Source organism: Carettochelys insculpta, chromosome 3 (genome assembly GCF_033958435.1).
Source record: "Carettochelys insculpta isolate YL-2023 chromosome 3, ASM3395843v1, whole genome shotgun sequence".
Classification (NCBI taxonomy): Eukaryota; Metazoa; Chordata; order Testudines; family Carettochelyidae; genus Carettochelys; species Carettochelys insculpta.
Window position 1 is genome coordinate 64,785,266 of NC_134139.1, and position 23,642 is coordinate 64,808,907.

Genomic DNA, 23,642 nt, shown 5'->3' on the forward strand with positions numbered 1-23,642 from the left:
AGGGGTGTGAGGCCTCAGCCATGATGGGTGGTTCCTCGTCTTGAGTCATCTGGCAGGGTCCTGGTGGTCTGGGTCAGTCCTTGGCCTCCTGGAGTAAAGGATCCTCCACCCTGCCTGAATGCTCAGAGCCTGTGGCTGGGCTCCTAGTGAGCTCTGGCCAGCAGTTTTTATACTGGTAGCTCTGCCCCTTGCCTTATGGTCGGGAAAGGGAGTGGAGCTAAATTCTGCCCACCAAGGTGCAAGGAGGGTTTCTTCCCCTTCTGGGTCACAGAGCAGCCACACCTGCTCCCTACAGGTATATATGAATCATCTATCCTTGTAACATGAACAGTTCAGCAAAACTGTTTATTCATAAGCATTGTTTCCCTGCCTGTGATACCACACAGCTGAAGGACCTCCGTGTTAAGTAGTGTACACATAGCTTCGGTGGTCTAAAGATCTCCATAGTTCCTGGTGACCTGGAAGTCATTGCTCAGGAGAGATTGTTCTGGCAGCAAACTTGTGCAGGCTCTTAAATATGTTGAGAGTCAGTGTATCCAGACATTACAAGAAAAGCTCAGGATCCAAAAATAGTGCACAACAGCTGCAAATGGTGGATTTTTGTGTGATATCTGTAATTGGATTTGCCAATTGAAGATTGGCCTAGTCACTCACCAGTGATATCCTAGTAGTTGAGATCCATTTGTTGATCAGCTCAGTTCATTCTTATATATGCACAAATGGAACCAGAGAAGCCCTCGTCTCTTTTCTTGTGAAGTCCGGGTATGTGTGGGGCCAGGGGCATTCCAGCCCTTACTGCTTAACCATGTAGCATCCCTATTAGGAATGATAATAGAAGGAAAAAAGTACAAAAGAGATTAAAAAGATGGGGGCTATTCAGCTTTGAAAAGCGACAACTTAGTGGAGTTATGATAGAGGTTTGTGAAATCATGAATGGTGTAGAGAATCTGAATAAAGAAGTGTAGTTTACTCCAAGAACTGGGGATCACCTTATAAAACTACTAAGCTGTAGGTTTTAAAACAACAAGAGGAAACACTTCTTCACATAGTGCATAGTCAGCTTGTGAAACTTACTGCCAGGAGATGTTGTGAGGACCAAAACTTTAACTTGATTCAAAAAAGAATTAGGTTTATGGAGGCAGATTCATTATTGGCTATTAGCCAGGATACCCAGGGATGCATCCACATGGTGTGGTTATCTGTAATATGCCTCTGACTTCCTCAGGCTGGGACTGGACAGCAGGATCGATCACTTGGTGAAAGTTCTGTTCATTCCCTTTGAAGCATCTGGCATTAGTTACTGTTGAAGGACAGGATACTGAGCTAAATGGACTGGTATCTGATCCAGTATGGCTGTTCTTGATTAAAATAAACTGTTTCTCATAGGCTGTCTAAACTTTAAGAAACTATCGGCAAAAGATTCCCATGGGGCCAAATGTTGGGGAAACTCCCCTTCCCTTCCCCCTGTCCAGTCAAGACAACCCTTCTTCCTCATGGAACGAGGTGTACAGGGATGTCAACAGAATGCTCCCAACTCGCAGATCTCTTCCCAGACATCTGCAGTCTGCACACGTGCTTTGTCAACAAAACTGTTGACAGAAGCCTGCAGTCTAGAAATGGTCATAGTGGAGTGAATGTAGAGCTTAGTTGTAAGAAACTTTTATACACAATAAAGGATTAAACTATGACACAAAGAACTTAACCAGATTTAAAAAGAGAGAGGATAGTTTTATGGAATTCAAGACTATCCCTGGTTATTCTAATTAATGACACTTAAATTTTAGAAGGAATTCTAAACTTTGTTTCAGTTCTTAAACCAATCTCTATTAGCATAAGATCAGTGCAGAGACTAGATTACTCCATATGTGCCTACTGCAGGGTTCTTGAACCATTCCCTGAAAATTTTTGTGCCGTTAGGAGCAGTCTTCTTTTTTTTGTTGCCCTCATAGACTTGATACTTTTAATTTTCTGTAAAGTGGTCTAGAGGAAAAATTCTTTTTAAAACATTTCAGTCACTGCATTTATTGGTATTGGAGCATTGCTTGTTTCATTTGTTAGGGATGGGTTTTGTTTGTGTTTGTTTTTTGTTTTTAAAAGCAGTTAAGCAATCGAAGCCTTAGTTCTGTGATGTTCCAAAGCAGAAATTCTCTCTCTGGTGCTCAAAATACTGTTCCCAATCCTTCTGTGAAATCATTATTCTTCTATATCAGTGGTTCTCAACCTGCACAGATTTGTAGCCCATGTGACAATCCTTAGGGCTATACAGATAGGGTATATATTTGGATGCAGCCCAAAAAACACACACAGAGCTGCACATGTGGCTCACAATGGTAAGTAGGTTGAGAAACATTGCTCTAGAGGTGTTTGTATTCAATAAGACAATGTTGTTTGTAATTAAGTCAGAAGTATAGGAGAAATTACATCTTTTCCTTGTAAATACAGTGAGGAGCCAGCACTCAGTCAGCTGCTCCCCCTACTTTCCCCTAGCCAATCCCCCTCACTGTCCACCACTCTCCCTCAGCCAATCCTGTGGCTGGGGCTGCAGAGGTGCTGGTACTCAGTACCAGCAAGTACTGGCACAAAAAAGCACTGCATAAATATGTGCTTATTTCAATTCATAGTGAAAGAGGTAATGATGACTTTGCCTGTCTTCGTCCCAAAGTAAGTTTCAGCTTTAATGTAATCTTTCCCTTCCTTCTGTCTCAGTTTGAAATGTAACCAGAAAAGTATCATGCACTCTCTGTAGATAGTCCAAATCTTTGAACTTTGGGAAGGATAACAGATTTTGGTCAGGTGTTCCCCATATGTTTTTGGTCAGCACAACAAGGCAAAGCAACTTAAAGAATATTTTATCAATGAAATAATTTAGCTATTCTTCTACAACTATTGTTGAAACAACTCCCAAAAAGGACCTTTGTCTCTTGTCAGTAAAAGCCCAGCAGACAGGGATCAAGGAGGTTGAAGTGTTCTCTGTAAAAGAGTAGCAGAAGGAGCAGTGTTAGTCTATATACTATCAAAACAAAAAAGCAGTCAAGTAGCACTTTAAAGACTAACAAAATAACTTAATAATTAACCTAATAATTAACCAGGGAACTGTAGGCCAGTCAGTCTTACATCGGTCTCTGGAAAAATCATGGAGGGGCTCCTCAGGGAAGTCATATTGAGGCACTTGGAGGAGGAGAGAGTGATCAGGAATAGTCGGCATGGATTCATGAAGGGCAAGTCATGCCTGACCAATCTGATTAGTTTCTATGATGAGATAACTGACTCTGTGGATAGGGGAAAATCAATGGATGTGATTTATCTTGACTTCAGCAAAGCTTTTGATACGGTCTCCCACAATATTCTTGTCAGCAAGTTAAAGGAATGTGGATTAGATAAATGGACGGTAAGATGGATAGAAAACTGGCTAGAAGGTCAGGCCCAGCAGGTCATGATCAATGGCTTCATGTTGGGATGGCGGTCGGTTTCTAGTGGAGTGCCCCAAGGTTTGGTTCTGGGTCCTGTTCTGTTCAACATATTTATCAGTGACCTGACTAGTTTGCAGCCTCAGCAAGTTTGACACTAAGCTAAGGGGAGAGGTAGATATGCTGGAGGGTAGGGACAGGGTCCAGATTGATTTAGACAAATTGGAATACTGGACTGCAAGAGATCTAATGAGGTTCATTAAGGACAAGTGCAGAGTCCTGCACTTGGGCTGGAAGAATCTCAAGTATTGTTACAGGCTGGGGTCCGACTGGCTCGGTCGTAGTTTTGCAGAAAAGGACCTGGGAGCTGTAGTGGACGAGAAGCTGGACATGAGTCAACCAGAGTGCCGTTACAGCCAAGAAGGTTAATGGCGTATTAGGTTGCATCATGAGGAGCATTGCTAGTAGATCCAGAGAAGTGATTGTTCCTCTTCATTTGGCTTTGGTGAGGCCATGTCTGGAGTACTGTGTCCAGTTCTGGGCCCCCAATTATAGGAAGGATGTGGGTACACTGGAGAGGGTCCAGCGGAGGGCGACCAAAATAATTAGGGGGCTCAAGCGTATGACTTATGAAGAAAGGTTGAGGGAATTGGGACTGGTTCGTCTGCAGAAGAGAAGACTGAGGGGGGACTTAATAACAGCCTTCAACTTATTGAAGGGAGGCTGCAGAGAGGCTGTTCGCAGTGGTCACGGGTGGCAGAACACGGAACAATGGTCTCAAGTTGCGTTTGGAAAGGTCCAGGCTGAACATTAGGAACAACTTTTTTACTAGGAGGGTGGTGAAACATTGGAATGGTCTACCCAGGGAAGCAGTGGAGTCTCCATCCCTGAAGGTGTTTAAGTCTCACCTGGACAAAGCCCTGGAGGGGCTGATCTGATGGGTTTGGCCCTGCTTAGATCAGGGGGCTGGACTCGATGGCTTTTTTAGGTCTCTTCCAGCTCTATTGTTCTATGATTCTGTGAACCTAATAAATTATTTTGTTAGTCTTTAAAGTGCTACTTGACAGCTTTTTCGTTTGCCTGTAAAAAAAAAAAAAAAAAAAAAAGGTTAGGAAAGCAGGTATCTGTATGTTAATCCATTTGTTCGTTAAGCGCTATATGGTATATTTCAGTGTCTCAGGCAGACTAAGTATCAGCCTATTTATTTTGTGGGATTTAGTTCAGGAATAATTTTTTTAAAAAGATTGAGAGAGTTTTTTCCTTTCACTGTTTTAGTTCATTGGAACTGTTTATAGCTCATTGGTATGGATTATTGGAGCTGCTTGCTTTGGCAAAGGGAAATTTTCCCTATCTGTAAAATGGGTTTGAGAGCAGCTCCAGTAATCATATACCCACACCGTTATTTTACATTTGTGTAAAGCTGTTCTGTCACCATTTCAATAGATTAAGCTCTCTTGGTTACTATGCACACTAGTAGTAGTTATCCGATGTGAGGAAGAATTAGATTTGAAAACAAAGACCTGTGAGTATGGATTACTGCAGTTGCTCTAACAGAAAAGCTTTGTACTGATAAAGTATATCACCTGCTTTCTTGGCCTTTTTTGCATTTAAGGGTTAGTTTTGTAAGAACTGTGTTAAGTGGGAGCAGAGTTGAAATAAGACCTATTTTTTTCCCATTGCATCTATTAATAATCAGGCCCTTGAGTGGGCAGAATTTAATGGGACACAAGGACTTGTTGGCGTATCCTAGTGTTTTGTATGTGTGTGAAATAACAGTTACACTTGCAGACTTTCTTAAAGCTCTGTTCCATTCCTTTCCTCCCTCTGACTGGTGAGCTGGTTTGGTCGCTTTAGGAATTTGATACAGCTCCTCAATATTAGAATTTCCAGTGAATGCACGGTTGGGTCATGAAAAGTGACACATTTCTTCCTACTATCTCTCTTTCAGGATTTTTTTATTTATATTTTTTTGTTCCTTTCTGACCATCTCTTTATATAAGCTTTACTAGATTCTGCAGTTACCAGTGTCTTCAACAGCACCGGCATACCTCTTCTCTGCACCGATGGTGCCGTTGCCTGTGGTCAGGCTTCAGGAGAAGCTGATGATGCTGAGCCAGTGTTTCTTGTTGCTGTGACACCAGTCCCCAGCCCACTGACTGCGGTACTGCCCCTGACTATCTTAGAGTACCCTCTGGCTCCCAAGCAGAATTGTATGCCTCCAGGAGGAGCGGGCATTGCTTGAGGTCCAAGCTCTGATCCCAGAGCACCACACCGCAAACAGTTCCTCAGGCTCCTTGGCTAGGCCTGTGGCAAGGACATATGCAATGACCCTTCTGGACCTTATGAGTGTACCACCAGATTCAGGGCCCAGGCTCTGGGTGGACCCAGTGGCGCCAGTGCCTTGCAGAACCCTGTCAGCCATATTGGTCTCTGGGGATCCTAGTGCTAAACATAGTCCCAAACAGACTCATGCCACTTTCCATCCATTGCTGGTAGGCACAGCAACCTCAGCTCTGTACCTGGCACCGATGGTGGTAACCAGGGAGTTGGATTACCCAGAGGACCCTCCTCCCAACCATGGCAGTCTTTGTCATCCTCCACAGATGGGGAAGTGGTTGGCTTGGCAACATATCTTCCTTCTATGGATTCCAGGGCTCAACAGGACCACCTCCATGGGGTTGCCCAGCACCTGAACATCCAGGCAGAAGAGCATATGAAGGAGTTTGACTCCATAATTGACATCCTCTCCCCGCAGGGAGGGGCCTTCCAGTGTGGCACAAGTCCATATAATCCTGCCAAACCCTGCCTTCCTCCCCTTTGTTGGAGTGTTCCAGCAAGAAGAAACCGAGGGGAGCGGCTGTGAAGGCACCACACTAGGGTCTCGACAGCTGACCCAACAGATATTATTAGAACACTAATTTCTATTTTTTCCTCAGAAAAGAACAAGGAAGACTGAGAGTTAAACCCTTACACAAGTATTTAAAAAAAAAATAGGGAAAAAAACCACAAAGTAAACAAGGCATATCTGTAAAACCCTCACAATATTAGTAATTAAAAAGATAGACTTGCAATAACTGATCTTTTTAGCGATGATAAATTGCATGAGTTGTTTTCAGATTACCATGCTGTGTGCTTTGATCAGAAGATTAAAATGCTCTAACAAGACACTATGAATTACCTTTCTCCCCTTTCTCTCTTTTTCTTTTTACTTGAAACATACCTTTCTACTCTTTCTGCACCCACCTCCTATTTGGGAAATACTGATTTCTTACCCTGTAGTAACAATTAATTTTTCATTTGCTTCAAGGTTACGTTTGTAGAAACAATTTATTTAAATTGTGCTTTTGCAGAATGGAGATAGGGTTTCATTAAGGGGTATTGTATATGTTAATGAACTTTTTTGTTGTTGTAGCTGCAAGTCCTTAGTGAATATGGTCTGCTTTGAATATATTCTAGCAATATGTAGTAATTATTGCCTCCTGTTACTGCTCTTTAGAAGACTTGTGGTGTATTGTTATGTCAGATTTTATATTCATATGCTTCTCTTAAAAAAGGGAGGTAAACAGCAGTATAAAACATCTTTCCAATTTTAGAATCTTTAGAATTTTTGGAGCAATAGAAGATTCTCTGCTGAAAATGTGAACTTGTGAATGAAACTAAAGGTTTGTTCTGCTTTTGAATTGGTTGGAAAAATATTGGTGGTAGTTACAGTTTTAGTAAAAATAGATACAGCACTAGATGCCCAGTTGCAGCTCTGCTTGCAAGCAGAAGTTGGGCTAGAAGAAAGTTCTAGACAGAAACTTCATGTAATACACATCCAAAGTGTATGGGTCTGATCCTGTGCTGGCTGGGGGAGGGCTGAGGCTGGCACTGTGCTGCTGGGTGGGGCGGGGCACCTTGGACTGGCCCCATGCTGGCTGGGGGAGGGTCTGGGTCTAGGTCTGGCGCAATGTGGCAGTGGGGAGAGGGCTCTGTTGGGGGGCTGGGCCAGGCTCTGCGTGGGCTGAGGGAGGGGCTGAGCATGGCACAGTGCTGGGTCAGAGGAGGGTGAACAAGATAGAACTTTGCCTGGACAGCAAAAATAATCTAGATGATGATGATGATGATTTTCCATAGTGAATCATGTAGGCTACATCTACACTAGCACGCTACGTCGCAGTAGCCTATTTCGACGTAAGAACATCGAAATAGGCTACTTCGACGTGTTACGTTTACACGCTTCCAGGGCTGGTGCCGTCAACGTTCCACATCGAAGTAGTGATGGAGAACGTCGAAAGGAGCCGCCCTGGAAGGAAATGTGGAGCATCCACACACACAAGCGCTCCCCATTGAAATAAGGGGCCAGCAAAGCCCCAAGCTGCTCCCTTAAAGGGCCCCTCCCAGACACACTTGCCCTGCACAGCACAAGATCCACAGAGCCAACAACTGGTTGCAGACCCCGTGCACACAGCATGGACCCCCAGCTGCAGCAGCAGCAGCCAGAAGCCCTGGGCTAAGGGCTGCTGCACGCAGTGACCATAGAGCCCCGCAGGGGCTGGACAGAGCATCTCCCAACCCCTCAGCTGATGGCCGCCATGGAGGACCCCACTATTTTGACGTAGCGGGACACGGATCGTCTACACACGCCCTACTTCAACGTTGAACGTCGAAGTAGGGCACTTTTCTCATCTTCGGATAGGAATACTGATTTTGTCGTCTCGCCGTCTAACGTCGATTTCAACATCGAAATAGCTCACGGCACGTGTAGGCACAACACGTACTATTTCGACATTGTGCCAGCTACTTTGAAGTAGCCAGCTAGTGTAGACGCACCTGTAATAGTAGTAGGGAATAAGAAGTAGCTCTATATTTCACTGTGTTATAATATATGTGTAGGCTGGTGTTGGAGCATCCCGCATATGTACTTGTTTTGTTGTTGTTTTTCAGGGATGCAGAGCACGACAATAGTCACTTCCTAATGATGCGGTCTAGGCTCCACAGGCTTTCCACGTGGATCTCCTCACCATGATATCAGTAGTTCTGTTCTGGTTGTGATTGTCTTTCTTATTTGAGACTTATTGGGTTGCTAAACTACTGTTTGGCCTACGTAGAGGGCCAAATTCTATATTTAATTATGGCCTTTGTGGGCCTGGAATAAGTTTGCAGCTAATTGTCCTCCTCAATCCACAGAACAGTTTCCGCTGACATCAACTGATTTCCCCCCCCACCCCCCAATATATGGCATTTATATAGCAAGTAAGATTTTAGTTATTTAACATGCACATTGTTGCCACAGTCTCCACTGAGGGCCATTGCTATTTTTACCCTTTGTTTCTCTTTCCTATATTCCATTCTCTCTTTTTCCCTCTCTTCTGTGCTTTCTTTTGTCTTTTCTTCCCTTGCTTCTTTTCTACTAACATTGTCAATTCCTGTCCTCTAGAGCAGGGGTGGGCAACCAAAACAGCAAGAAGATACTTTTTTTTTTTTCCCCCCAATTCGGTAAAAAACACAGTAATTCAAGAACTACAATGTATGTGAATCCGAGATGGTCTTTAGTAAATAACATCACTCCTATTTAAGAACAGTGCGCACACAATTTGTAATGCAATACATGTTTACTGCAGGCTGTTCACAAACTTTTTACATGTTCTGTTTCTTCACACTTGATGTGTGCTTGATTTTTCACTCCAAAACCTTCTCTGGGGGGGCGCTAGGGGGAGTTATCCAATGTTTTGAGGTCACATATCGTTTGCTATTTACATATGAGTTGCTAATTTTTGGGCTTTTAGAACTTCACAGTTTATCAAAAATACTCAGGAGTTTTTTTAATTTTCATGTGCAGCATTGGGAGTCACGAAGAAGCCTTGGGTTGCAGACCCCTGTTATAGAGCTTCAGTCCTGTCTGTCCTAATAATTCAGATTCTCCCTTAGGTGGGGTGTCTCAGTGGTTCCCCCCCACTTTCCCAGGGGGATAAGCTGGTTCTTGTGCCACGATGACTGAACCAGGCTCCTTTCTCCCTGCTAGTCAGCCCTAAACTGAGCCTGCCCCCACCCTTTTTTTTCCTGTCCTTCCTCCAGGCCTGATTTGGTTGCGGGTAAAGTGGAACAGGGATAGCTGGGCCCTGAGGCGTTTAAGATCTGGGACTAGTGATGTTGATGTTCAAGTGGTTAACTAGTAAGCCTCATTCTAAACATATGAGGCTTATCAATTACAGTTAACTGGTAGGAGCTGGAGCAGCCCCTTGCCTGCTTCAGGCAGGGGGTTGCTTCAGCCTCACAAGCCACTGCAGACAGGGGCCCTCCAGCCCAGCAGGAGAGCTTCCCGTTCATGGTGGCTGTGGGGGCCAGCTGGACGGGGCAGGTGGCTGGGGCCGGGGCTGCTGCAGATGGGGGCTTCTCCAGCTGAGCTTGGGTGCCCCTGTCCATGGCACACCACAGACTGGGGCTGCTCCACCTGGCTGGCATGTCCTCATCTGTGGAGCACTGTGGACTGGGGCTGCTCCGGCTGTGCTGGAACCCCCTTCTGCGCCGCCGCCCCCGTGGCAGTGCTGCAATCAGGGAAGCTCTAGCACAGCTGGAGAAGCCCCAGTCCCTGGTTGCAATGTTTGTGTTGGTGTGGGGGAGGCAGGGAGGCCGCTCCAGCCCAGCTTTCCCCCCCCCATTGGTTAACCAATTAAACCTACCGTTTGACCAGTTAACCAATTAAAAAGGATTTTACATCCCTACCTGGAACACTGTCCCTCCTTCCTTCATTCCCTGACGCTTTCACAAATATTTTTAATTCAAATTATTTTCCTTCTTTTTCCTTTCGGCGCAGAGTGCAGTAAAACAGTGTGTGGACTTTTTCATTTTTGCTACTTTGTAACTTTTTAAAATTCCATTCTTGTGGAAAATTCAGAGTAGCAAAATGAAAGAGAAACGTGAAGAGAAATCACTAGTCTGTCAGTCGGTGGCAAAAAATTAATGAGGGAAAAACAAAATAAATACTCAAATTTTAGGACTCTTTAGATTTTTATTTTAAAAACTGCATTTTGCCTTTTAGAAGAGGGATTTTTTTTTTTAATAAATAGCTTTGTCCAGCCCTACATCATCAGTAGTATTTAGCAAGAGTTGTGATGAGAGACTGAATAGAGAATGAAATTGAGAACCCAGGGCTTCTGGCTGATTTCGCTTTTACTGATAAAATAACTGTGTGCCTACTTCACAAAATTTTTGGTAATGTTGTGCCCAAATTCTTCTTGAGACACTCTGTCATGAATGAATACCTGTAAAGGGTTAAATGCAGAGAGTGGATTCTCTTTTGGCAAACAGCCAGGAGAGACCATGGGAAGAGAAAAGGCTCTTTTGAGTTGAATCAGTTACCTGCTGAGCAGGTCTTCCTTTTGTGTGGCCCTAGAAGAGAGGGACAGTAATGTATAAGCCTGAGCCAAGGCTTAAGGAATTCAGGCAGTATCCAGGCCACAAGGAGATTTGGGCATTCAGTTATGTAAGTAGAAAGGAAATGTTTAGTCAGACGCAATCAGGTTATTTTTTTTATTTTGGGTTTGGTGCAGGACTTCTTGGGCTGTCCGGTTTATGCCCTGTACCATGTAACTTTTAAACTGAATCCCAGGGAAGAAAGTCTTTTGTGCTTTAATCCAGGGATGAGCAAACTTTTTGTTGGGCCCCACTTTTCATCCTTGCAGTTAGCAGGGCTTTCACAGTCTAACACCCATGTATCTCATAGAGCTGCAAAGGACCTTGAGAGGTCATCTAGTCCCGTTCCCTGCCCTCTCACATAATCCATACTGACAGAAATTTTGGTTGTTCATGTGAAGAAAAAAAAATTTGGCGTGTGTAAGAAATTATGTAGAATGTAAAAATCTTTTTCATTGGTATATAAATGAAAATACACATACATAAAAAGGGTAACATATTTCAGAATTTTTAATGAGATGGATGAGCCTGAGATCCAGCAGCCATTCGTGCTGACCACCCCCTTTCGGAAATTTCACCTTCCTCCAAAGACCCCCACCCCTCACTTTGGGCACACTAGCTTTGAACTACCTTTTTTTACCTCTGTAATACCCAGCAGCCAAATACGCTTTATCATGTAACTTTTGTTTTGTTAATCACTTTGTTTTTTGTTTTGTTTTGTTTTGTTTTAAAGGCACTTGATTTCTGCATCCTAGAGAAGGGTCTGTATGTATATGCTTAAGATTTAAAGGCTAGCTATCAGATTGAAACTTAATTTCTTCCCCTTTGTTTTCAAGCACTTGGCTAATGGAGGCTTAAGAGCCTGGGGTTACCGGACTAGGAGACATCCCAAGTGTGCCTTCCATGGTTTTAAAAAGAGTTGTTTTTGTTTTGTTTTTTGTTTTTGTCCATTCCCCCCCCCGCAATGGGTGGTGGCAGCTAGCTCCCAGGATCAGGGACTCTGTGACTTTGGGAAGCTTTTAAGGGGAAGCCTATAGAGCAGGGGTCAGCAATCCCTGGTATGTGAGCCATTTTTTCCCTGGCATGAATATAGGAGTTCAGCCCCACACCTCCTACCCCCGGGGCCCGTGGTGGGCTCTGCTCCCAGTCTTTAGTAACTTCTGTGGCTGGGGCTCCCTTGTTCAGCCAGGGACCAGAGAATCTGGGATAAGAAAGGTTCAACCTGTATTAAAATCCCAGACATTTTTAGCTCTTTAAAAAAACCCATCTGGATGGAGATTTAAAGACCAAAATGGTAAAACTCTGCGTCTTTATTTATTTATGAAGGTGTTGTAAGTAGAACTATTAGTGACTTTTAGAAGTCATCCCCAGCATTTGGACTGTACATAGAGGTCAAAAGGTCAAATTTCAGCGCTCTGCATCGGAATGATTTGTGACTCTGTTGTAGAGGTAGGTCTTTTGCGGGCTTCTACCTTCTGTACTCCGAGCGTCAGAGTGGGGATCAGCCTTGACACAGTCCAGCAACTTTCTTGACCTTTTCCCTGAACTTCACCGTTTATGCAGGAAAATTAAGTTTCATATTTAGATGTTATGTGGAATAGCACAAGCTTTTATATGTATCCACAGTTGATTGTGACATTTGTTGGTCTTGTGCTTGAAGTACAGGACTCATAGTCAGACCAGTGGCCTAATGTGTGGGCCATTTTTTGGGGTTTTTTTTTTTCTTTCAGATGTGTTTAAAAATCACCTCTTTGACTTGCATTGTAACTACTTTTAAAATGTCTGCTGGGAGGTGCCATTGTTAGATGTAGTAATAAAAATGTTACACTCTCTCATAAATAGATATACACTTTTATCTTTCTAATAAACAATAGCCACCTGTTTTTGTAAGCTTATATTTTTTTCTTATTACATAATATACTTTGTGAGAAATATATTCTACCCAATCTTAGGCAGGGAAATACTTAGTATTTATAATCCGCAGAAATCTTCTCTTTTATTCACAGGGTAGAACTAATGATTGCAAATGGCATTTCTTCAATAGGTGTTTTTAAGAGGATAGACAATATTCTGCTGAAACAAGTGGATCTGTGGTAATCTTTAAATTTTAGTCAACTTCATAAAACCCCCATGCACTGGTTTTTTAATCTTTTAATTATTACTTATTTAATACTTTACTTGAAATAGATGCTCTCAAGGAATATCCCTAGTCAGTGTATTATAGTGACAACAGCTTTGAATCTCTTGTGAAGGCTGAACTGTATTTTGCAGTTGAAGCAGGGATTTACACTCTTAAGATCTGTAGTGTAGTGATTTTCTCATTATGTGTGTATAACACTTAAGACAGTGAATTCCCAGTATCAATTGGGGTCCCTAGGCACTAATTTAAAACTACTATGTTGTTGTGTGAGCTTTTACTCTTTGACTATAGAATTAGTTGTGTGAGAATTTACAAGTAAATAAAGTTAATATGAGCTCATTTTTAAATGGGTTCCTAAAAATAAATAAAAATTGGTATTGTAATGCCCGTTGTTGGTTCCAAATTTCAGTATGGAATAACTCATACATTTAAAACTTCTGTATAATTAAAAATCATTGCACTCACCTGCGTACATTATATCTGAAGGAATTAGGTTGTAATAAATTGCACACTATTTGTTATAAATATAGACTATAGTGGTTGGCAGCTGAGGTCAGTCTTAACTGGAACCTTTATAATATCAGATTTCACCAGTCATTAATCTTTCTCTGTGACTAATTTTTGTCTTGTTTCAATTCTGTTGATTTATAATTAGTCAGTAGCAGGAGACGTTGGATTGTTTGAAGAGTTCTCGTTGGTAGTTTTCTATAGTCGCAATTGTGTTCTGTGCCTCAAATTTCTAGGTCACATATTTAGTTGGGCATCTGTGCGAGAAGGGTTCTGTGTGGTTGTGTTGACTTTACTCCAGAACACAGTGAGGCAGTACTACAGAGGGAGAAGATGGATGAGAAGCTTAGTAGAGAGCACTGTAGGGGCCCTCACAAACAGTGCTGTTCGGACCTGAGGGATTGGGCTGTTTTGCCGCCAACCTAGATCTTCCCTTCATGCGGCACCAGTCCCCTGAAAAGGCACCTTCCCCAAAGACAGCCCTACTCCTCCAGGCCTAAAGAGATCACTGCTGTTGTTACCCATATCCTCTTATTCATCTCTCTTATTTCTCATTGTACCTTGCACTTAGGATCTTTTTTGGCAGTTATAACCAAAAATCTAAGATACTTGAGGTTGCACCTCTGAAAACTAGCATTCCCTTGTGCAGCAACATCCCTTCTCCAGAAGGACAAGGGTTGGATGTAGAATAGAGGGCCGGGGCAGGTGGGCAACCCATGCTGGCTTCCTAATAGCCCCACAGTGGGCCAGGCCTGGCAGTGGTGTCCCCATGCTGGGCTGGGGAGTGTGCTGAGGCGGAACAGTGGGGGTGCCAAGGGATCAGGGAGCATTCCCCCACCCTAGTCCAGCAAAATGCCTCATCTGGGACCACTGAAGTCCCGAGGGTGCCAGACCAGAGAGGTGCAACTTGTATTCTTTGATATATCCTACCCCTCTCCTTTTCCATCCTTACATAATGTAGATTATTTGACTGTGTAGAAAGTTTTTGAAGTGTTTCATTAGCTCTTATGAAGCTCATTTTTGGAGAGGTATATACATATTCTAATTCTAGGGAAATATTCTGAGATATGTTCTATTCTTCTGCATAATTATGCTAGAGGAAAATGGTTAGTTATAAAGAGAAGGAATTTCGTCGTCTTTAAGTGGTGCCAACCTAATATTTTAATTTTGATTTTGCTTAAAATTCTGCTTCTCTTGCAGGAATGACAGCATATTTTTATCCTAAGTGACCATTACTGACTTACTTTAAGAACCAGAATGGGATTATCCTTGAACATCTTCCCCCTCTCCATCTCTACAGAGATCAAACTGCTGTGTTGGAAGTTTTTCCAGCTTTACTTCCTGTCCTCCTTTGCTCTGTTTCCTGTAGTAATTTGGAAGCATTGCATTATCACTAGCTTCATTGTTCAGAAAGCTATACCTAGTTTCATACTTATGTCTTTTTCTGTGTTTCTGTCTTTCTCACCTCTCATGGAATTTTATAGTGGAAACAGCATCTGTTGTTGTGACTGGTGGGTTGCTCAGAAATTTCAAGTAATTCCAGATTACTTCCAATTTTTGCATAAATTTGCAGAACAAAATGTTCTTAGGGGGTTACAGCTTCCATTTGTGAAGAACCAAGGGCATCTGCTGTATAGTGTGAGACATGGGCATTATACCACATTATAGCAGGGCTTGGGTGTTGAGTCCCTTTTGGCTATTCCATGGATTAGTTCTATTACCAGAAGCTGGTGGCAGATGAAAGGAAAAATTAAGATATTCAGACTGTATCTAAACTAGTAAATCTTGTAGCTGTAATTCACTATTGATGGTAACATAATCATGCTCTCATACTGGTAAACCCTAAGTCTACCAGTAAGTACTGGTAAAACCTAAGTCTCAGAATAGGGCCTTACCAGAATTAACAAATCCCCAGTTCGTGTGCTAGCAAACCCAGAAGTCATTTCAAGCCTATGTTCTCATAGTAGAAGTTCCCTAAGAACCTATATTCCTGCCTGTACACAACGCATCCCCAGTGTGCAGGCCCAAAGCAGTGCACAGAGTGGGGGCGAATAGGTATTACTCCTCTTAACTTGCTTTTGGGTCCTGATTAAGTAAGCATTCTCAGAGCCTTCCTGGTATATGGGGCACTGTAGATGAGCTTATGCAAACCAGGGTGGGGGCAGGTGTGAAGATGACTTTCCTCATAACTTTTAGCTCACTGGTTAGGTTACTCACCTATGATGTGGGAGAAAACCTAGTTCCATTTCCCCTTCAACTGAGGCAAAGAAGGCATTTAAACAGGGATTTTCCATTTCTCTGGTGAGTACCTAGTCTCTGGACTATAGCATATGCATATTGGGATTACTTAGTGTCTCTTCCTGAAGCAATTCAGTGTTGGTAAATAATGAAAGAATCATTGAGCCAGAGACAGAGAATGTGAAGAGAACTCTAGTTAAAGCACTTAGCGGGGCGTGGAAAACCAGGATTCAGTCCCTTGCTTACATAACTTTTAAAAATTATTTATGCACAGTGGTTTATCTTAAGCAGAAGAGATTGGTGGAGAGAAGATTTCATCAGAATGTCCCATAGCCTGCCTGAGAGGTGGCAGATTCTTATTTAAATGCCTTCTCTTGCTCATATGGAGGGCGGGGGGCGGGGGGTGTTCCTCACATTCCAGGTGAGAACCCTTCTTACTGAGCTAAATGTTATGAGAAAGCTACCCCAACTGGTAGATAAAGATTTCTTTAATGAAGTAAAAAGTTTCAGGTTTATACTTCGCCACATGTATTTGTTCTTGTAGTTTTGTTTAATATGGTACAACCTGGTGAATAAATGATTTTAGTTACTGCGGTATTAAAACAAAAAAATTCTTTCTTATTTCATTAATTGTATTCCAGTTAGATCATTTTCATGAGGTACTGCTAGAATGGAATAAAACATAGCAATAAAACAGAGTCTTACAACATGTATTAAAACATTGTTCTTTGTTTTTATTGAGTGGTTGGACAGTGCACAATCTTATTACCATTTCCTTTAAGCCAAATAAAGAAAAACCAAAGCAACATTTTTTTCTCTTTTAGGTAATGCTATGGTTGTCTTCCCCTTCTGTAGTAAAGAGCTAGCACATTTAAATGCACCATCACTAAACTGCTTAGGAAACCCAACCTTAAATTTTGTGGTATATATGATGACCGAGTAGATGCTTTCTTGATACCTTATGGTTAACTTAAAATTTTGGTATCATTCACTGTAAAGTCTGTGGTATGCAGAAGTAAAAAGCAATGAAGTAGAAGTGGACTGACCTTCATTAGTGTAGTTGAATTATTTCTAGATAAAGTAAGCCCTAGTATAAAGCATATTTCAAAGCATTTGGAACATAAATATTATGTAAATACAAATAAATAAATGGATCAGTGTGTAGAAACTAATTGAAAATAAATATACAGGGCATACGTGAAGGTGACTTGTGCATGCACTTCTAACAACTGACTTATTGTGGCCTATTTCTGACTGCATATTCTTAGAAAAGCAAATAGTTGATGCTAGTAGATGTTTCTTTCGTATCAGAAAAATGCTAATTAAAACTTCCGGCACACTTTTTCTAGTGAGTTTGGGGAAGCTGTATAATTCAAATAACTGAATTGCCTTTTAACCTTTTGATAGATGATGATGTACCTGCAGATATGGTTGCAGAAGAATCAGGTCCTGGTGCACAAAATAGTCCATACCAACTTCGCAGAAAAACTCTTCTTCCTAAAAGAACAGCTTGTCCAACAAAGAGCAGTATGGAGGTAATTTTTTTAAATAAAATACATACAGTAAGCTCTTTCCTATTTGGCAGCCCCAGAACCGGGAGGTTGCTGGATATTCAAATATTCTGGATGATTGAACTACCAATAGTAATGCATATCATTAAAGAAAAACAAGCTTAGATATTAAGAAACAAAAATGTATGCAGAGTACTTTACCAACAACAGTAGTATTGTACCCTGTAAATTTATACTGTCTTTGCTGTATTTATTTGTATTTACTTTCACTATACTGTACTTATGGACAATGTAATTAAAATTTACTTATGGTCAAAATGCCAGTTATTTGAGAGTTCCGGATGATAGAATGCCTGTTAAGGCAGAGTTTACTGTATATATAGATTTACTTTATTTTGAGGACTACGTAGTTAATTCTTAACATTTTTATAAGTGCCATAATGTTGTAACCAATTCTTATTTATATGATTAAAGGGTGCCTCCACTTCAGCTACTGAAAACTTTGGTCATCGAGCTAAACGTGCTAGAGTATCTGGAAAATCCCAGGATTTATCAGGTAATATTTTTGGCAAGGGGGTGATTGGAGAAGAAATATTTTGACAGTGTATTGTGTTGCAAAGGGGATTTTTTTTCAGATAGGTAAATAAAAGAATGAAGAGAGAGGGCGGAAAAAACAATTTCTGACTTGTTTTAATTTAAATTTTGGAAGAGCATAGGTGTTCAGATCTGGCTCTTGTAAAGGTGCACTGATTTCTAGTTGTATCTATGTTAAAAAATCTTGCTGTCTGACAACAGATGCCTGGGCTGACGGCAGGGCTTTACTAATGATGTGACTAATTGAGTAGATGATTGAGTCCTGGTTCTCATCACTGCTGGCATCCCTCTCTAGCCATCATCACTCTAACATTGTGTAGGTTCATCTTCCATTAGTGGTGTAGCCAGAAGGCCAGGTTGTTACCTATCTCCCCTTCCAGACTACAGAGTCCAACAGCCCCACAACAGAAAGAATCTTCATTCCACCTACATAACTTTATAGAAGGGCAGACATTTGACTTGAGACTTAGCGTCTCTACACTTTCCTTTCTTCCAAGATAATGAAAGCAAGTTTATCCCTCCTCTCCAGAAAGGATCATTTTTAGGGCAGCTTGGACTGCTATTTCCACTAAGCTCCAAAAGGCTCTATGAAAGGCAGTTATAGTAAACGTCCTGATGTGCCTTGGTTCTCCCTTCCTGTGCCACATGTTAATACTTGCTTCCCCACAAGGCCTCAAAAGTCCTTCACCTGAAGTTCACAGAAAATAACAAAATCAACTAAATCTTCAGCGCACCTGTGGTCAGCTGGTAGCTACTTTCTTTACAGGCTAACCCCAGCTTCAAACTGGCTTAAGATTCTGCATTTCACTCTCATTACTTGATGCGTTTGCACACACTGCCTATAATTTTAGACAGTTTACAATTCTTGATTGGCTTTCATCTTCAGTTAGGCATCACCTGGCCCGGAGGAGTGAGCTTCTAGCTACCCCTCTCCTGGGTCTTTCTACTGGCGCTTTCTCTAGGGCCTGGGATAGCTGCCATTGTAGGCCCATTGTGTAGGTTCATCTTCCATTAGTGATGTGGCCAGAAGCACCCTAATTTGGGAACTTCTAGCATAAGTCTCTCTTCCTTTGCTGTCATGCCCTGTCTCTTACATCTCCTAGCTCATTTTTAAGCTCTTCCAGCTAGAGCAGGCTCTGCAGGTACAGCAGAACCTGGTCACCTGAGCCCAGAACTGCTTGTTAACCCCTTCTGTCCTAATATCTGATTTATACATCTCATCACAGTGTAAAATATAGGTCTCCATGCTCCCACCTTGGTGGTTCTGTTGTTGTGGAGCAAGGTCAGCAATTCAAAATCTTTTGTATGAGACAGAAGCTTGACTGATGTGAGAAGAATGAAAGGCTGCCAAGTGGCTTTCTTTTCTCACAGCTAGAGCCATATCCCTTCCATACACCCACCATTTCTCCATCTCTTGTGGCAGGGATGGGGAATCCTTTTGGGTCAAGGGCCAGTGACCTATAGAAAAATCAGTAGGGGCCACACAAGCAAAACAAACAAGCCCCCCACCCCCAAACTACAAAACTCTCAGTGATGTGGCCACTGACTGAGATCCCTCACTTCCCTCATTCGCCAGCAGTATGGGCAGGAGAGTGGCAAAGGGCCAGATTAACTCTTCTGGGGCTCCATGTGGGACTGAAAATGGGTAAGCTTCAATGTACGGGAAGGAGCTACTGGGGAGAAGGTGTGGGGTCTGAGCAGGAAGTGGGTACAGGAGTGTGCTGGGGATGGGAAGGGTCTGGATGATGGTGGCGACAGTTCTATGTACCACCACTGCTGCTGCCTCCTCCCATGGCTGAGGGAATGGTGGCATGGAGAAGTGCTCTCTACAGACAGGCTTTTCCTCATCTTATTCCAGGCACTGCCCTGCAGTTGGTCTGACTGGCTGGAATTCTGGCCAATCAGAGCAGTGGAGGGGCGGGGCAGTGCGTGGGAGTGGTGGGGAGAAAAGTTTCTCCAGGCAGCTGTAAGTTGCTGTTTTCCCAGCTGGAGGGAAGAGGAGGAGGAGGAGCGGTGGTGGTGGCACTGCTTACTGCCCTGTCAGGCAGAACCCGTGGGCTGCATCCAGTTTGATAGCCTGGGAGTGGCCTGTGAGCCTCGAGGCTCCCCACCCCCAACACACTCTGGGTTGGATGCTGGGGAGAGGAGCCCTAAGCTTTGAGGCCTGGATCCAGGCAAGCTGCAGCCCAGGTCTGGACCACGAGCTGGTGTTTCCCCACCCCGTCTTATGGCTACTCCAAATATTGGATTGTCTAACATCATTCGCTTTTGCTAGATCTTCACTGCAGTGTGACCATACACCCTGCTTCTCACTCTGTCGGAACTGCCTTTCATCTCTCTGCTCTTTGTGGTGCTTGTTTTCTCCATCGTGGGCAGTGCCTCGGAATGGCAGAATACAACAATAATTGTTTTTTTCTTACCTCATTTCCAGTTTCCTATGCACATATTCTGTTCTGTGTTCCTCTTCATTCTTCCTCGGCATCTTCCTCTTGCTACTACCTTTATCGCCATCTGTTATCATCTTATTACTACTTAACCCTTGTACTCCAAGTGGAACACAGGTCATTTACAAGTCCCCTCCACTTCACTCTATCTTGGGACAAAACTTCTACCTGACTTCAGGAATACCCCAATTGTTGTCCTTCAGTCTCAGTAGATCTTCTCCCCATTGTCTGAGGTCTTCCTCTTTTGCATTTTCCTTGCGGGTTCCATGTGAGAGCTTGACAAGCTATTCTGGATAATGGTTTTCTCTCCCCACTTTCTTCTCTTGATTTGTATGTCAATTGGTTTTTGTCCTGCTATCTATCCTGTAGTCCTGTTATCTTACTTACTTGCTATCTCTCATGATTTCCCCCCTTCTTCCTGTTCTGCCACAATATCTGGCCATGTTATCACTTGTTCCTTTCACCTGTTATCAAAACTTGTTTGCAAAACTGCCATATGGCAATATGTGTTTTTGCTGGTGGTGCACATCTACGCATGCCTCTGCGCAGATAACAAAATTTATTCTGTGTGCAAATGGGAAAAAGAGAGACTTGCTCAGCAGCTGTTGCTTTTCTCCCCTGGTTCTCTTTATCTTCACTCTCCCAAATCTGATGATTTTGGAGGTGATACTAGGCTCTTCTTTCCCTTAGTGAGGTTTTTTCTGCCCTTCTCTGTGACTTTGATATGTAGCTTTGTAACATTAATTAATAATAAGCTTTTCACCTCCTCCCTCTTTCCTTTTAGTTGTCTAGAACAATTTCCACATCAACCAGTGTGGTTATACTTCTGCAATTCCTTCTGTTAACTTGGTTTGATCTCTAACTTTTTGTACCAGTTCCTCTACTGTGTTTTGACTTTCAGTTCTGTGTCTGTATGTGTCACTGTCTGTTACCAGCTCTTATTTTTTCCTTCAACCTAGTTTGTTCTTCCACACAGCTTTTGTGATTTGTCATTATCACACCAACCTGTCTGACATAGAATCATAGAAGATTTGGGTTCAAACTGACCTCAGGAGATCTCATCTAGTCCAGTCTCCAGCTCAAAGCAGGACCAACCTCAACTAAACCATTCCAGCTGGGACTTTATCTATCTTGGCCTTCAAAACTGCTAACATGAGATTCTGCCACTTTCCTAGGCAACCCATTCCACTGCTTCACCATCCTCCCAGTGAAGTAATCTTTCCTAATATCCAACCTAGATCTCCCACACTGCAACTTGAGACCTTTGCTTCTTGTCCTGTCACCTGCCACCAGTGAGAAAAAGAGGCTCTGTCCTCTTTGGAACTGCCTTTAGGTAGTTGAAGGCTGCTACCAGGTCCCACCCTCGTTCTTCTCTTATGCTGAGTAATGGCAGACAAAATAAGAGCAGTTCCTTCAGCTTCTCCTCACAAATCTTGTGTCCTTAGCCTCCTAATCATTTTTATTGCCTTCTGCTGGACTCTCTCCACTTTGTCCCCATCCTTTTTGTAATTGGGAAGGTGTGGGTGTGTGTAGAGAACTGGACACGTACTCCAGATGTTACGTCACTCGTGCCAAAGAGGGGAAAATTCACTTCCCTTGACCTCCTGATAGTGCTCCTGTTAATGCAGCCCAATATGCTGTTAGCCTTCTTGGCAAGGAGGATATTCCGTTAACTCATATCCAGCTTCACATCCACTGTAATTCCCAGGTCCTTTTTCTGAAGAAAAAGTCTGTCTCCAGCATGTAGCAATGCATGGGATTCTTCTTTCCTAAGCGGAAGACTCTGCACTTACCTTGTTGAACCTCTGTCAGCTTTTTTTTGGCCCACTTTGTGTAGGGCACTCTGGACCATATCCCTACTCTCCAGTGTAGCTGTTTCCCTAGCTTGGTGTCATCCATGAGCTTGTGGAGGGCCCATCCCATCGTTACCGAAGATGTTGAACCAAACCGGTTGCCAGACTGACCCCGGGGCAGTTCACTTGATACCAACTGCCAAGTAGACATCAAGACGCTGGTCAACTGAGCCCGACAGTCTAGCTAGTTTTCTGTCCCATCTTATAGGTCGTTCATCCAAGTCATGCTTCTTTAACTTGCTGGCAAGAACACTGGGAGACTATATCAAAAGCTTTGCTGAAGTCAAGGTATATCATGTCCATCACTTTTTCCCTATACCTGGAGACAGCTAACTTGCATTGGTGAATTCAGGGTGACTGTTCCCAACATTTTACCTCTCCTCCAAGTACTTCACAAGGGATTCTTTGAGGATAGTCTCCATGATTTTTCCACAGACTGAGGTGAGGCTGATCTGACTGTAGTTCCCTAGCTCTTCCTCCTCCTTTTGTCTTTTAAAGATGGGTACTACTTTTGCCTTTTTTCAGTTGGCCATGGCCTTACGTGGTCACCAGGAGGTTTCAGAGGTTCTCTGCTGCTCTTAGATCTCTCCTTATTTCGTGCTACAAGCTTTACTTCTGGTTATAATGTTTTCTACTTTGGATGTCATGTCATTCCATAATCAAACATATTCCTGTGATCCAAGTTTGATTCTGTGCTCTCAAAGTACTGTGCACCTTTGGAAAAAAGCATTACGATTATGCAGAGCGGTCCAGGATGGAACTGCTTCATAGAGCTCACTGTGAGAATTGGAAGCTGTAGTTTATGGGCCCCCAGACTTTTTATAGCTGTATTCTTTGTACACAAGTACACACCTGCTATGGACTTTCCAAATTTTGGTTAAAAGGGCCTCTCGCTGAACTCAGTCTGCCAGCACAGATTTTCTCATTTGCTTCCGTGTTCAGTTTTTATCCTGTATTCTCATTTTCTGGTAATAGTAGCAGGGGGTGGTGTGTGTGTGTGTGTGTGTGTGTGTGTGTGTGTGTGTGTGTGTAATAGAGAAAGAATAATAAAGGGTGTTAATGGCTGGGGGGGGTGGGGAGTAAGAAGTGTTCCTGCGTTGCCATTGGTGGAGACAATGTGGTGTCATTTGAGGACCAGTTACCATCAAGAACCAAGAGATGGAGTGGGGCATCAGGACCATTAGTGCAAATAGTGGTGATGTGGGTAAAACATAGGGGAGTAGAGCACAGAGGACTTTGATGAGGGACTTTCCAAATAGAGAGACAACAAAAATACAGCATTAATTGATTATAGTGTCTTCAACATCAGTGACAACCACATACAGTATCTGAAAAAAAACACACATAGCTCAGGTGCTGGTTCTTAATTATGTACCCTTTTTATTCTGACAGTTTCTTTTCTTCAGGTGCTTGCTCATGTTCATTCAACATAGGTGATATGTACTGGGACTGAAAGCTTTTCCCTCAGCAGTATCTGTAGGGGGCCAGTTCCAGTGTTCCCTGGGGTGGTATACATATAGGATGCTCTATAGGACGCTGCTTGGGCCCTCTCT

General features: G+C 42.8%; 1 protein-coding gene across 2 annotated transcripts in view; it reads left to right on the forward strand.

Annotated features, from left to right (window-relative positions):
• Positions 1-23,642, forward strand: part of FBXO11 (F-box protein 11) — a 150,988-nt gene that overhangs the window by 41,496 nt on the left and 85,850 nt on the right. For both annotated transcript variants that reach the window (XM_074990020.1, XM_074990019.1), the window contains exons 2-3: positions 17,095-17,222; positions 17,673-17,754. In XM_074990020.1, the coding sequence (XP_074846121.1) occupies positions 17,095-17,222; positions 17,673-17,754 (210 nt within the window). The remainder of the gene's footprint in view (positions 1-17,094; positions 17,223-17,672; positions 17,755-23,642) is intronic.